At 34.7% G+C, this 12150-nt stretch overlaps 1 protein-coding gene across 2 annotated transcripts in view; it reads left to right on the top strand.

The window, feature by feature from the left end:
• ANKRD62 (ankyrin repeat domain 62) overlaps positions 1-5411 on the top strand; it is a 74780-nt gene extending 69369 nt beyond the window's left edge. Inside the window, exons 17-21 of one of the 2 annotated variants that reach the window (XM_078347716.1) lie at positions 810-1748; positions 3439-3591; positions 4147-4197; positions 4952-5022; positions 5346-5411. In XM_078347716.1, coding sequence (XP_078203842.1) covers positions 810-1748; positions 3439-3591; positions 4147-4194 — 1140 coding nt within the window. In that variant the 3' untranslated portion in view covers positions 4195-4197; positions 4952-5022; positions 5346-5411. Of the gene's footprint in view, positions 1-809; positions 1749-3438; positions 3735-4146; positions 4198-4951; positions 5023-5345 lie in introns of those variants that run through there. The other variant, XM_035270532.3, reaches the window with a different exon arrangement.
• The last annotated feature ends 6739 nt before the right edge of the window (positions 5412-12150 follow it).

The following is a 12150-nucleotide window of genomic DNA, read 5'->3' as shown; positions in this document are numbered from 1 at the left end:
AGTTTTTTCAATTTCACATTAATTATGGTTTCAAACATTGTGAAAATGAAATAAAAGTTCTCACAATAGTACATAATCTTATGATGTCCTAAGAAGAGCTTTATAAATGTTATCTTCTTTACTTTTGGTGTTTTGAAAGAAAAGGTTTTTATTGTATTTGCATATCTACTCCATGGAAGTAACCATGATCTGGTGGAGGAGCACTAGGAGTCAGAAGACCTGGGGAAAATCTAGCAGCTTGCTTATATTTTTAAACTTTCCATTCAGAATTGTGATAACTAAGTGACTTAATTGATGTATCCATATAAAAGTGCTTGGTACAATGCCTAGATTTATCATTTATCAATACGTGTCATTCTTAAAACTGACTCTAAAAAATGTAAGAAAAATAGAATTATCTATAAAATATTTGAAGGAAAAAGAAACTTAAGGAATTTGGAAAATTTCATCTGTCCAAATATCTGCAGAGCTAAGGCTCTTACACTATAGGGAAAAGTATAGGTTAGACGTTAGTGTGTAAACCCAATTTCTAAATGTACTCATAGTTATTAATCATTTATGCCTTTGGGTTTGTTGAAATTCAGTAAAAGTCTTTTTTAAAACTAATTGTCTTCAAATACATTTTTGAACTTTTGAGAATTTATGCTCTAAAATGTTTGAAGTTTTTATTCAACTTCTCTTTTCCAGTTGGATCTCCAGATGGCAATTCTTTCCTTGTATAAATGTACACGTTATTACTTAGTTTTAGAAGAAATCATAATGTGTCATTTTATTGGATACTAGTTGAAAGTTTTCTTTGTTTTATTTAGAGTTCTTTTACCCATGAAAAAGAAAGAGACCTGTGGCAGAAAAATCACTTGATGCGGGTTGAAATTGCCAGACTCAGGCTAGAAATAGACACAATAAAACATCAGAACCAGGAAATTGAAAATATGTTTTTCAAGGATATTGAAATTATAAAGAAAAAGAATGAAGACCTTGAAAAGACTCTAAAGCTGAATGAGGAAACATTAACAAAAACAATAAACTGGTATAGTGAAGAGCTTAATGGTCTGACATTGGATAAGAATACAGTGCTCAATTCTGAGCTAGAGAAGGAAAAACAAAGAAAGCAAAGACTGGAAACAGAATTGGAATTATACAGTCGTAGACTGGCTGCTGCTCTATGTGATCGTGATCAAAGTCAGTCATCAAAAAGAGACCTACAGCTTGCTTTCCAGAACACAGTAAATCAGTGGTGTCATTTACAAGAAAATATGAATTCTCACATTCAGATTCTTTCTCAGCAACTTTCTAAAGCTGAGAGTAAATCCAGAGGCCTGGAAACTGAGCTCCATTACGAAAGAGAGGCTCTCAAGGAAAAGACGTTGGCTATAGAACACATGCAAGGAGTCATAAGCCAAGCACAGTGTCGAATGAAGGCCTTTGAACACATGTACCAAAATGACCAACATATAGTGGAAAAATATGTGAGAAAGCAGCAATCTGTACAGGACGGACTATTTCAAATACAAAGCCAAAATTCATTGCATCAACAGCAACTTAATGATGCTCACAAGAAAGCTGACAATCAGGAAAAAACAATAATTGATATCCAAGCCAAATGTGAAGATACTGTAGAGAAACTTCAAGCTGAGTGTAGAAAGCACTGTATTCTGCTAGAAGAGAACAACAAGGGGTTGATAGAGGAATATACTCTTTTAAAAGAAAGGCAATGCCAGTATGAAAAAGAGAAAGAAGAAGGACAAGTAAGTATCAAGAAAAATAAGTATTTTTCAAACTTCCTGAAGTAAAATTTAAAGTAATATTTGGTTATGGCTAAACATTGAATCTAGTTGAATATGAAAATATATACATGATTAACAGATCTGCTCTATCACCTTAAAAAACGTAACTTGTTTCTAGCAAATAAAAGTTAGAGGTAAGAGATGCTTTCTTTTGAGTAAAGACAATGTGACATTCAGGAAATTTTAAGCATTTCAGTTACAAAATATCAATATAGACTAATATTTATAATGTAGTCTTACACTGCTGAAATAATTTTAATGTCTGCATGTTGTCACATTTTAGGATTATGATAAAACAGATATAAAGAAATATTCATACCTAAAGTGTTATTTTGAAATTGATTCAATTAATTGGATTACTTTGACCATTAATTCCAGATTTCCCAGATGAACAAAAGTGTAGTCCCTATTTTAAAATTATTTTTATTCTATAGCTTTTAATGTATTTTAGTTGGTATAATTTTGTTTATTAATTTATAAATAATATAATACTATTTATAATATCACTCAGTTGCCCAGAATGGAGTACAATGGCGTGATCTTGGTTCACTGCAAACTCTGTCTTCCAGGTTCAAGTGATTCTCCTGCCTCAGCCTCCCGAGTAGCTGGGATTATAGGCACCTGCCACCACGCCTGGCTAATTTTTGTATTTTTAGTAGAGATCAGTAGAGACCGGGTTTCACTGTGTTAGTCAGGCTGGTCTTGAACTCCTGACCTCAAGTGATCCACCCACTTAGGCCTCCCAAAGTGCTGGGATTACAGGCATGAGCCACCGTGCCTGGCCAATTTTATTTTTATTCATGTCAATTTGACTTAAACCTGAAAATAATTCAATCTTAAATTATACATTGATGTGACCTTTCCATTCCTCAAAGACATCTAATTCTTCTTACATTATAATATGGGGAAAATGTGGTAAATGTTACCAAACTAGATTTGATTTAATCTTCCCGTTAGCATTTATAACTTACTTTCAATTTTTTAATGAAAAATGTCACAATTTTTATTTCAAGGCTCAATGACTCTCATTTGGATATAACGTTGTCCAGTACAAAGATAAGCTTAGTACTGTGATTTTATTAATTTCACATTGGAGCCCCATTTTCAGATTAATGAGGGGTGGTAGGAATGGAGGGAGTAGGGAAGAGAGACATAGCAGGCGAGGTCAGGGAGGGAGGTAGAAGCCAGGTTACCTAGAGCATTGAAGGCCATTGGAATGTTACTTTTCTTCTGAGATGGAAATCTATTGGAAGGATATGAGCAGGTGACTGAATATGTGAGGAACTCTGAGGTTGATTCGAGCTTCTTCTTATAAAAAAGAGAGAAAACATTGCTCAGTGTAAAATTCACTACCACCAGTCCCACCCACATACCTGTTTCTTTTTGAGAAGGTTTTTAAGCATTGCATATTCATCAGTGGACTGAATCTGTTGTATGAGTAACACAGCAGCAGTTTGGCACGAAGATAACACCTTCTTTATCCTTAACTGGATTCATTAATAAACAGGAATGTATACACATGAGGAAAAAGAAAAGAATCTGTGTGTGTGGTGATACTTTTCTAAGTGTATACATTAGAGTGAAATATTACTAACAGAATTTAATAATACGGTGATACGTAAAATCCGTAACAAAAATAACATCTTCTCAGGTAGTTGTGAGAAAACTCAAACGAGAGCTTGGTGATGTCCTGAACAAACAGTCACTGGCAGAAGGTATGCTAGAGATTTCATCACAACGTCAAAATACGTTAGAAGATGAGACACGAGATACAAAAAAGAAATTAGAACTGATGAGAAGTCAGGTATGTATGAAACTTAGCCTGTCAACAGTTACTCTGTAGCTGGTTAATATCAGCTGTTGTAGGATACTAGTTTTAGTGGACAGCTTTATTTCATATTTTAATTATAATTAATTTTATTATCTTTATAATGCACTCATTTCTCAATCTCTGCTATGTTTTATAATAAATATTTTCCCTATAATATTTCCAGTTAAGAAAGCTGAGAATTACACATAATTTCTCATAGAAGACTAGATTTTTTTTTTCTGCTTACAGTATATTTTTAGTGATTTTGTATTGCCATGGGGATACAAGTCAGATTAATTCAGAGGATGATTTCTAATGGAATGTTTCAGAAATTTTTCTTTCTTTAATGTCTACTTTTCTGTGTGAATAAAGAACTTGTGCTTACTTATTTCATGGGTTTCAGGTTAACTTGTACAGAAAGGCCATTCTACAGAATAAATTTTTGTTTTGATGAAAATCCTTGCTCTGACTTTATATTGGGCTATAGTCATAGTCATATGACTACGAACAGTTAGCATTTGCCAACATGTGTCTGTCTGCTTTCTCTAGATTAAAAAAAAAAAAAAACAAAAAAAACCTTTAAAAATGGAGTTGTAGAAGGTGAGCAAAGGGTAGGTTTGAGATGTTTGGGTGGGTCAGGTGGGCATTTTGACAACATGGCTTCTCCTTTGGCATGTTTAATGGACATCCCTGCAGTTTAAGATGACACTTGCAAATGAATTCTCTCCTAATGATGATGTGAGCCCTGCCACTCAGTGGGAGAATCAACAGAACCTGTAGGATCTTATTTGAAATTGATCTTGTCTATTTTAATTATGTTCCCATTCATTTTTAAATTTTCTTGTGGTTTGCCTGGAGAGGAACGATGATGCTTAGTTTTAAATATTAAAAATGTATAAGTTGCCTTGCTACAACAAAATTAAATGCATACACACAAAAAAGAAACACAATTATAGTTGATGTAATAGTGGTGTTTGGAATTCAAAAAGCAAGAAAAATATTCTATTTTAATCCTACAGCATAGGTCAGTAAATTTTCTGTAAAGGACCAGGTAGTATTATTGTAGACTTTGTGAGCCATAAGATCCCTGTTGGAACAACTCAACACTGCAGTTACAGCACAAATGTAGCCATAAACAATATGCAGATTGCAGGAGTGTGGCTGCATTCCAATAAAATTTAGTTAAAAAACAGGTAATAGGTTGATTTGTCCTAGATTATTATCATTTTTTAATAAAATAGATTGTGATAGTTTAAAAACAGTATTTTTATATACCATATTTTGTTCATTTGTTCACCTATTGATGGGCATTTAGTTTCCACACCTAAAGGTTGTTTTCAATTCTTTGTTTTAGTTGCAAGAAACCCAGGATCAACTCACAGAGACTCTAAGATATGATGAGGAGATTCCAGACAACGTGCAAAAGTACGATTTAAAGCAGCACACAAAATATCTTGAGTATTTATAAAGCAAATGAGTAGTGTAGTGTGAGAATTATATCAGTTAAGATAATTATGTCTATGTGAAGCCAAGAAAAAATTTCAGCTCTAAGCTATTTTGAAATGCATAATTTTTCTATATTAATTTTACACATCATCCACAAAACAAAGGTAGAAAAATGGCAATTGCTCAATTTTCTAATTTTCAAATGTCTCAGAATTTATATAATTGTTTCTTCAGATATTTTTTCAGAATTTTTTTTTTAAATTATGTCTGTAAATACTTATTTTAAAATATATGTATTTTAGGCTTAAACTAGAAACTGCCATGTTAAAAATTAGAATGAAAGGGCGAGCGGACAAAATTGAGCAGCTTCAGAAAATTCTGGTAAGTTGAAGTTCAATAGACAATCTCTTGATTTCTGTCACATTGAAAAGGAATTTTATTTTTCTAGTGGGTAGGTTGAATATCCCTTGTGTAAAATTATTGGGAAGATCAAAAGTGTATTATTTCCAGATTTGGGAATTTTTGTATACACCTAATTAAATACCTTGGGGATGGTACCACGTGTAAACATGCAATACGTTTATGTTTCATATACACCTTATGCACACAGCCTGAAGATAATTCTATATAATATTTTTCTTTTTCTTTCTTCTTTCATTTCCTTTTTTTTTTGTTTGCAGGAGAGGAGTGGGTGCAGTGGGGCACAGAGTCTTGCTTTGTCGCCCAGGCTGGAGTGCAGTGGTGTGTTCTCAGCTCACTGCAACCTCCGCCTCCCAGGTTCAAGCAATTCTCCTGCCTTAGCCTCCCAAGTAGCTGAGACTATAGATACGCACTGCCACACCAGGCTAACTTTTGTATTTTTAGTAGAGACGGTTTCACCATGTTGGCCAGGCTGGTCTCAAATTCCTGACTTGAGGTGATCCACATGCCATGGCCTCCCAAAGTGCTGAGATTATAGGCATGAGCCATCACACCCAGCCTGTACAATGTTTTACAAAAATATTTTGCATGTAACAAAGTTTTAAGTGTGTTTTCACCACAGCCTGTCACATGAGGTCAGGTGTGGACCTTTCTAGTTTTGATATCATGTCTGTGTTCAAAAAGTTTCAGATTGTAGAGCATTTTGGATTTCAGATTTTCAGGTTAGGGATGATCAACCCAGAGTAGAGATACTCCTTGACTTACAGTGGGGCTACATGAGAATGTCTCTTGTTTAACTTAAACATTATTAATAATATTTGACTTTTCAAATACAGCGGATGTGCAAGAAAACATAACTGCAGAAGTAGATGAAGGTATGTTGCCAAAAATTATGAATTAAGTTTAAATCATTGATTTCTGAAATAAACTGTAAATAGTGAATGTCATCCCTCTCCATTGCTTTGTTAATAAATACTACATTAAATACTTTTTCTTATACACATTACTGAAAGATGTGAAAATATAAACATCCATAATGAAAAATATACTTATGCCTCATTAGTTTACCATGTTTTATAACTTTCAAAAACATCTCAAGAAGTCTGTGGGTATCCCTTTTTTTTTCTGGCTCTACACTTCCTTCTGCCATCTCTATGGAACCACCAGCTTGCACACTGAAACTGTTCTCAGAAAACAAAGACATCATCAACTTCTCAAGGTTATGGTAGTGATTTAAGGCCAACAGATCTTAGATTAATGTATCAACCAATTACTGTTCATAAGCAGTCACTTGACCAGTGACATTTTAAGAGAGAGAGAGAGTGAGAGAGTGTGTGTGTGTGTGTGTGTGTGTGTGTGTGATATATACCTGGTTTCTGGAAACTATTCTGTTCCATTGATCTATCTTTGTGTCAGAATCACACTGTATGATTGTTGTAGCTTTGTAATAATTCTTCAAACTGCATTGTATTTGCTCTCTAAATTTATTCTTTTGTTTTTTCAGAGTTACCGTGCATTTCTGTGTCATCTACATGCCATGGAAGTCTTAAAATCAGTTGTCAGTTTCTACAAAATACCTGCTTGGATTTGGACTGGGATTGCATTATGTCATAGGAAATAATGAGCATCTTAATAATGTTGAGTCTCTCAACCTACAAATAAGGTATTTTCTTAGAACTTATTTGATTTTTCTCCTCAATACTTTTTGGTTATCGTTGTACAGATATTTTGCATAGTATGTCAGATATATTCCCAAGAATTTTATATTTTAATGCTATTATAAATAGTATTATTTTTTAAATTTCAATTCCTAACCGTTTATTTGTAACATATAGAATTACAATTGATTTTTGTATGTCAATCATGTGTCCTGCAATATGGGAAAACTCACTCACTGGTGCCAGTAATGTTGCAATGGATTTCACCTGGTTTTCTACACAGATGATTATGTCTGTGAATAAAGACAGTTTTAATTATTTCTTTTCAATCTAGATGCCTTTTATTTTCCTCCCTCCCTTCCTCTCTTTTATTCTTTTTTTTTACCTTCCCTCCTTTCTTCCTTCTCTTGACTCCCTTTTAAAAGTGATTACAGTGGCTCGAACTTCCAGTACATTGTTGAATAGAAGTGGTAAGAGCTGACATGCAAGTCTTATTCTTGGTCTTACGGGAAAACATTCACTCTTTCATCATTACATGGAATGTTAGCATTACGTATTTTTAGAAAGCCCTTTGACATGTTCAGGAAATTCTCCTGTATTCACAGTTTGCTGAGATTTTTTTTTTTTTTTTTTTTTTTTTTTTTTTTTTTTTTAGACGGATTTTCACTCTCATTGCCCAGGCTGGAGTGTAGTGGCCCAATCTCAGCTCACCACAACCTCCGCCTCCCAGGTTCAAGCGATTCTCCTGCCTCAGCCTCGTGAATAGGTGGGATTAGAGGCAAGCACCACCACACCAGCTAATTTTGTATCTTTTTAGTAGAGACAGGGTTTCTCCATGTTGGTCGGGATGGTCTCAAAATCCCAACCTCAGCTGATTTGCCTGACTCAACCTCCCAAAGTCCTGGGATTACATGTGTGAGCCACCGCACCTGGCCCCACTGAGATTATTTTTTTAATGAAAAATGTTCAATTTTCTCATGTTTTTTCCTCATCTAATATATATGGTTTTTATTTTTTAATATTGATAATATAAGATTGATTTGGGGGAGAAGGTTAAGTTCATATTTTTAATTTAAAGTAATTTTTAGCGTAGTTTTTTTCTTGAAATTTTTTAGTTTAAATCTTCTGTTTAAAAGACTCTAAGCATTGTCAATTATTTTTTAAAGTTCTAGTGAAATATATAATATAAAATTTTGCATTTTAACAGTTTTTAACTTCATAGTTGAATAGCATTAAATACATTTACAATGTCGTACAATAATCAACATTATTAATTTCTAGAACTTTTTTTTTATGCTGGAAGGAGTCAAACTTTATTGGCACCTAGTACATAATTTTTTTAATATATATATATATTTTTATTGCATTTTAGGTTTGGGGGTACATGTGCAGAGCATGCAATACAGTTGCATAGGTACACACATGGCAGTGTGCTTTGTTTGCTTTCTCCCCTTCAAAGCCTTCCTCTACACCAATGACAGACTTAAAGGGAGCCAAATCAAGAACGAACTGCCATTCACAATTGCTACAAAAAGAATAAAATACCTTGGAATACAACTCACAAGGAACGTAAGGGACCTCTTCAGGGAAAACTACAAACCACTGCTCAACGAAATCTAGAACTTTTCATAATCCCTAACAGAAACTCTGTATGCATTAAATAATATCTTCCCATAGTCTCTCTCCTTATCCCTAGTAACCTCTATTATACTTTCTGTCTCTGTGAATTTACCTATGCCAGGTATAGTATATAAGTAAAATCATGATATAGTGGCTTTTTGTGTCTGGGTTATTTCACTTAGCATAATGTTTTCAAGGCTCATCTGTATTGTATAGCATGTATCAGTAGATTGTTTCCTCTTATTTGTGATTAATATTCTATTGCAGAGAAATACCACATTTTATTTAACAGTTGGTGGACATTTGTATTGTTTCCAGGTTTTTACTATTATGAATAATGCACTATGGACATGTATGTAGACACATGTTTCTCTTGGGTAACCACTCAGGTGAGAATCTAAGTCAAATGGTAACTATGTTTAATCTCAAGAAACTGTCAGGCTGTTGATTCAATACAGCTGTATAATTTTACATTTCCAGGAGCAGTGTTTGAGGGTTCCAATTTCTCCACATCTTTTGCAGTATTTTTTTTCATCTTTTTTATTACAGGCATTCTAGTGGTGTTAAGTGGTACCTCATTGTTGTTTTTATTTGCATTTCCCTTTGATGTTGAGCATGTCTTCTTGTGGTTACTGGCCAGTTGTCATTTCTTAGATGAAATACCTGGTCATTATCTTTTGTCCATGTTTTAATTGATTGCCTTTTTCTTGTTGATGCATAAGATTTCTTTTTTTTCTTAATTGCATTTTAGGTTTTGGGGTACATGTGCAGAACATGCAAGATAGTTGCATAGGTACACACGTGGCAGTGTGATTTTCTGCCTTCCTCCCCTTCACCCATATCTGGCATTTCTCCCCATGCTATCCCTTCCAGCTCCCCCCACCGCTGTCCCTCCCCTATTCCCCCCAATAGACCCCAGTGTGTAGTGCTCCCCTCCCTGTGTCCATGTGTTCTCATTTTTCATCACCCGCCTATGAGTGAGAACATGCGGTATTTCATTTTCTGTTCTTGTTTCAGTTTGCTGAGAACGATGTTCTCCGGATTCATCCATGTCCCTACAAATGACACAAACTCATCATTTTTGATCGCTGCATAATATTCCATGGTATATATGTGCCACGTTTTCCCTGTCCAGTCTATCATCGATGGGCATTTGGGTTGGTTCCAGGTCTTTGCTATTGTAAACAGTGCTGCAATGAACATTCGCATGCATGTGTCCTTATAGTAGAATGATTTATAGTCCTTTGGATGTATACCCAGTAATGGGATTGCTGGGTCAAATGGAATTTCTATTTCTAAGGCCTTAAGGAATTGCCACACTGTCTTCCACAATGGTTGAACTAATTTACACTCCCACCAACAGTGTAAAAGTGTTCCTATTTCTCCACTTCCTCTCCAGCATCTGTCTCCAGATTTTTTAATGATCGCCGTTCTAACTGGCGTGAGATAGTATCTCAATGTACTTTTGATTTGCATCTCTCTAATGACCAGTGATAATGAGCATTTTTTCATATGTTTGTTGGCCTCATGTATGTCTTCTTTTGTAAAGTATCTGTTCATATCCTTTGCCCATTTTTGAATGGGCTTGTTTTTTTCTTGTAAATCTGTTTGAGTTCTTTGTAAATTCTGGATATCAGCCCTTTGTCAGATGGATAAACTGCAAAAATGTTTTCCCATTCTGTTGTTTGCCGATTCAGTCTAAAGACTGTTTCATTTGCCATGCAGAAGCTGTGGAGTTTGATTAGGTCCCATTTGTCTATTTTGGCTTTTGTTGCCAATGCTTTTGGTGTTTTGTTCATGAAGTCCTTGCCTACTCCTATGTCCTGAATGGTTTTGCCTAGATTTTCTTCCAGGGTTTTTATGGTGCCAGGTCTTATGTTTAAGTCTTTAATCCATCTGGAGTTAATTTTAGTGTAAGGTGTCAGGAAGGGCTCTAGTTTCTGCTTTCTGCACATGGCTAGCCAGTTTTCCCAACACCATTTATTAAACAGGGAATCCTTTCCCCATTGCTTGTTTTTGTCAGGTTTATTCAAGATTGTATGGTTGTAGATATGTTGTGTTGCCTCCGATGACTCTGTTCTGTTCCATTGGTCTATATCTCTGTTTTGGTACCACTACCATGCTGTTTTGATTACTGTAGCCTTGTAGTATAGTTTGAGGTCCAGTAGTGTGATGCCTTCTGCTGTGTTCTTTTTTTTTTACACTTTTTAAATAAACTTTGTTCTTAATCTAATATTATTGTTTCTGTGTTTTAAAATTTTGTTTTATCAGCCTCTTTTCTCAAGAACTTACCATATATATTAGTATCACATTTCTATATTCCAATCTTTTTTTCATGATTTTCTTTTTTGACCAAAAGAAAAAATATATTCTCGTTACCCAAATAATTTCCCACTTTACTCACACCCACTATTTTTCTATAATTCACATTCTCTCCTGGGGCAAAAGATTGGGAAGATTTATGTTACTGAAGGAACTTCCTTTATATTGTTCAGGAAAAGCTTTAATGAAGTTTTACATAGTTGGAGAAATCAGGAGAAAGCATGTATGTCACTGCTTTACTAAGAAGCACTGGCTGACATGCCTTGAAATGACTTAATAAGACTTCAATAAATGGCCTAAGATACTAAAAGCTGCCATGTCATTAAGCATCACAGTTACTTATAAAGAAAAAAAATTAGAGTTTACATGTCAAAATCTTCTACTGCAAAGATGGCAAATATTTGACTGAACTGCAGTGTTTGTCCCTGTTGATGTAACTACAAGCTAGTCCCTGCCTTACTCATCTGCTTTCCATTTTTAATATTTGTTTACATTTTTATTTGACAAATGTGTATTTTTATACCATGCTGTCACTCTGATCTATGCCTAATCGATCATACATGGATTTCTGGAGTTTATTGAGGAGACTCATCCCATAATTGGGAAAACTCAGATAATCTGAGCAGATGTCCCTGGAAATATTGAGGAGGAAAGAAAAACTTTGTTTTCCTTTCATACAGAGATTCCCCCCATTATTTCAATGCACACTATATGAAACACAAATCAACATCCGTTTTTCAGCACAAAAATAAAAATATTCAATGCAATTGTGAGGGGAATCATCTTTCTAAAGGTCAATTATTCTATGGGAAACACTCAGCATATACTAGCTGAATGAAAAAAGTCAGTAATGAGAAACACATACTAACCCCCATTCCCAATTGCATTTCTGTCTTCCCACTGACAAGACCTTCTGTCTTCTCCCAAGTGTTGAGTAGAAACACTGTCAACTCTCCACAGTGATCTGGCTCATTCCCAGAGCCAGGAGATGTCACTTACTTGGTGGATAGGAAATTTTACAGCCATTGGTCCATGTTTGCCTGTCAGTAAGGCTAATGTGTCAGGGATCAGTGAGCTCACCTGATCT

Source organism: Callithrix jacchus, chromosome 13 (genome assembly GCF_049354715.1).
Source record: "Callithrix jacchus isolate 240 chromosome 13, calJac240_pri, whole genome shotgun sequence".
NCBI classification, from domain to species: Eukaryota; Metazoa; Chordata; class Mammalia; order Primates; family Cebidae; genus Callithrix; species Callithrix jacchus.
Note: the sequence above shows the minus strand (reverse complement) of the source record. Positions and strands in the feature narration are given on the sequence as shown.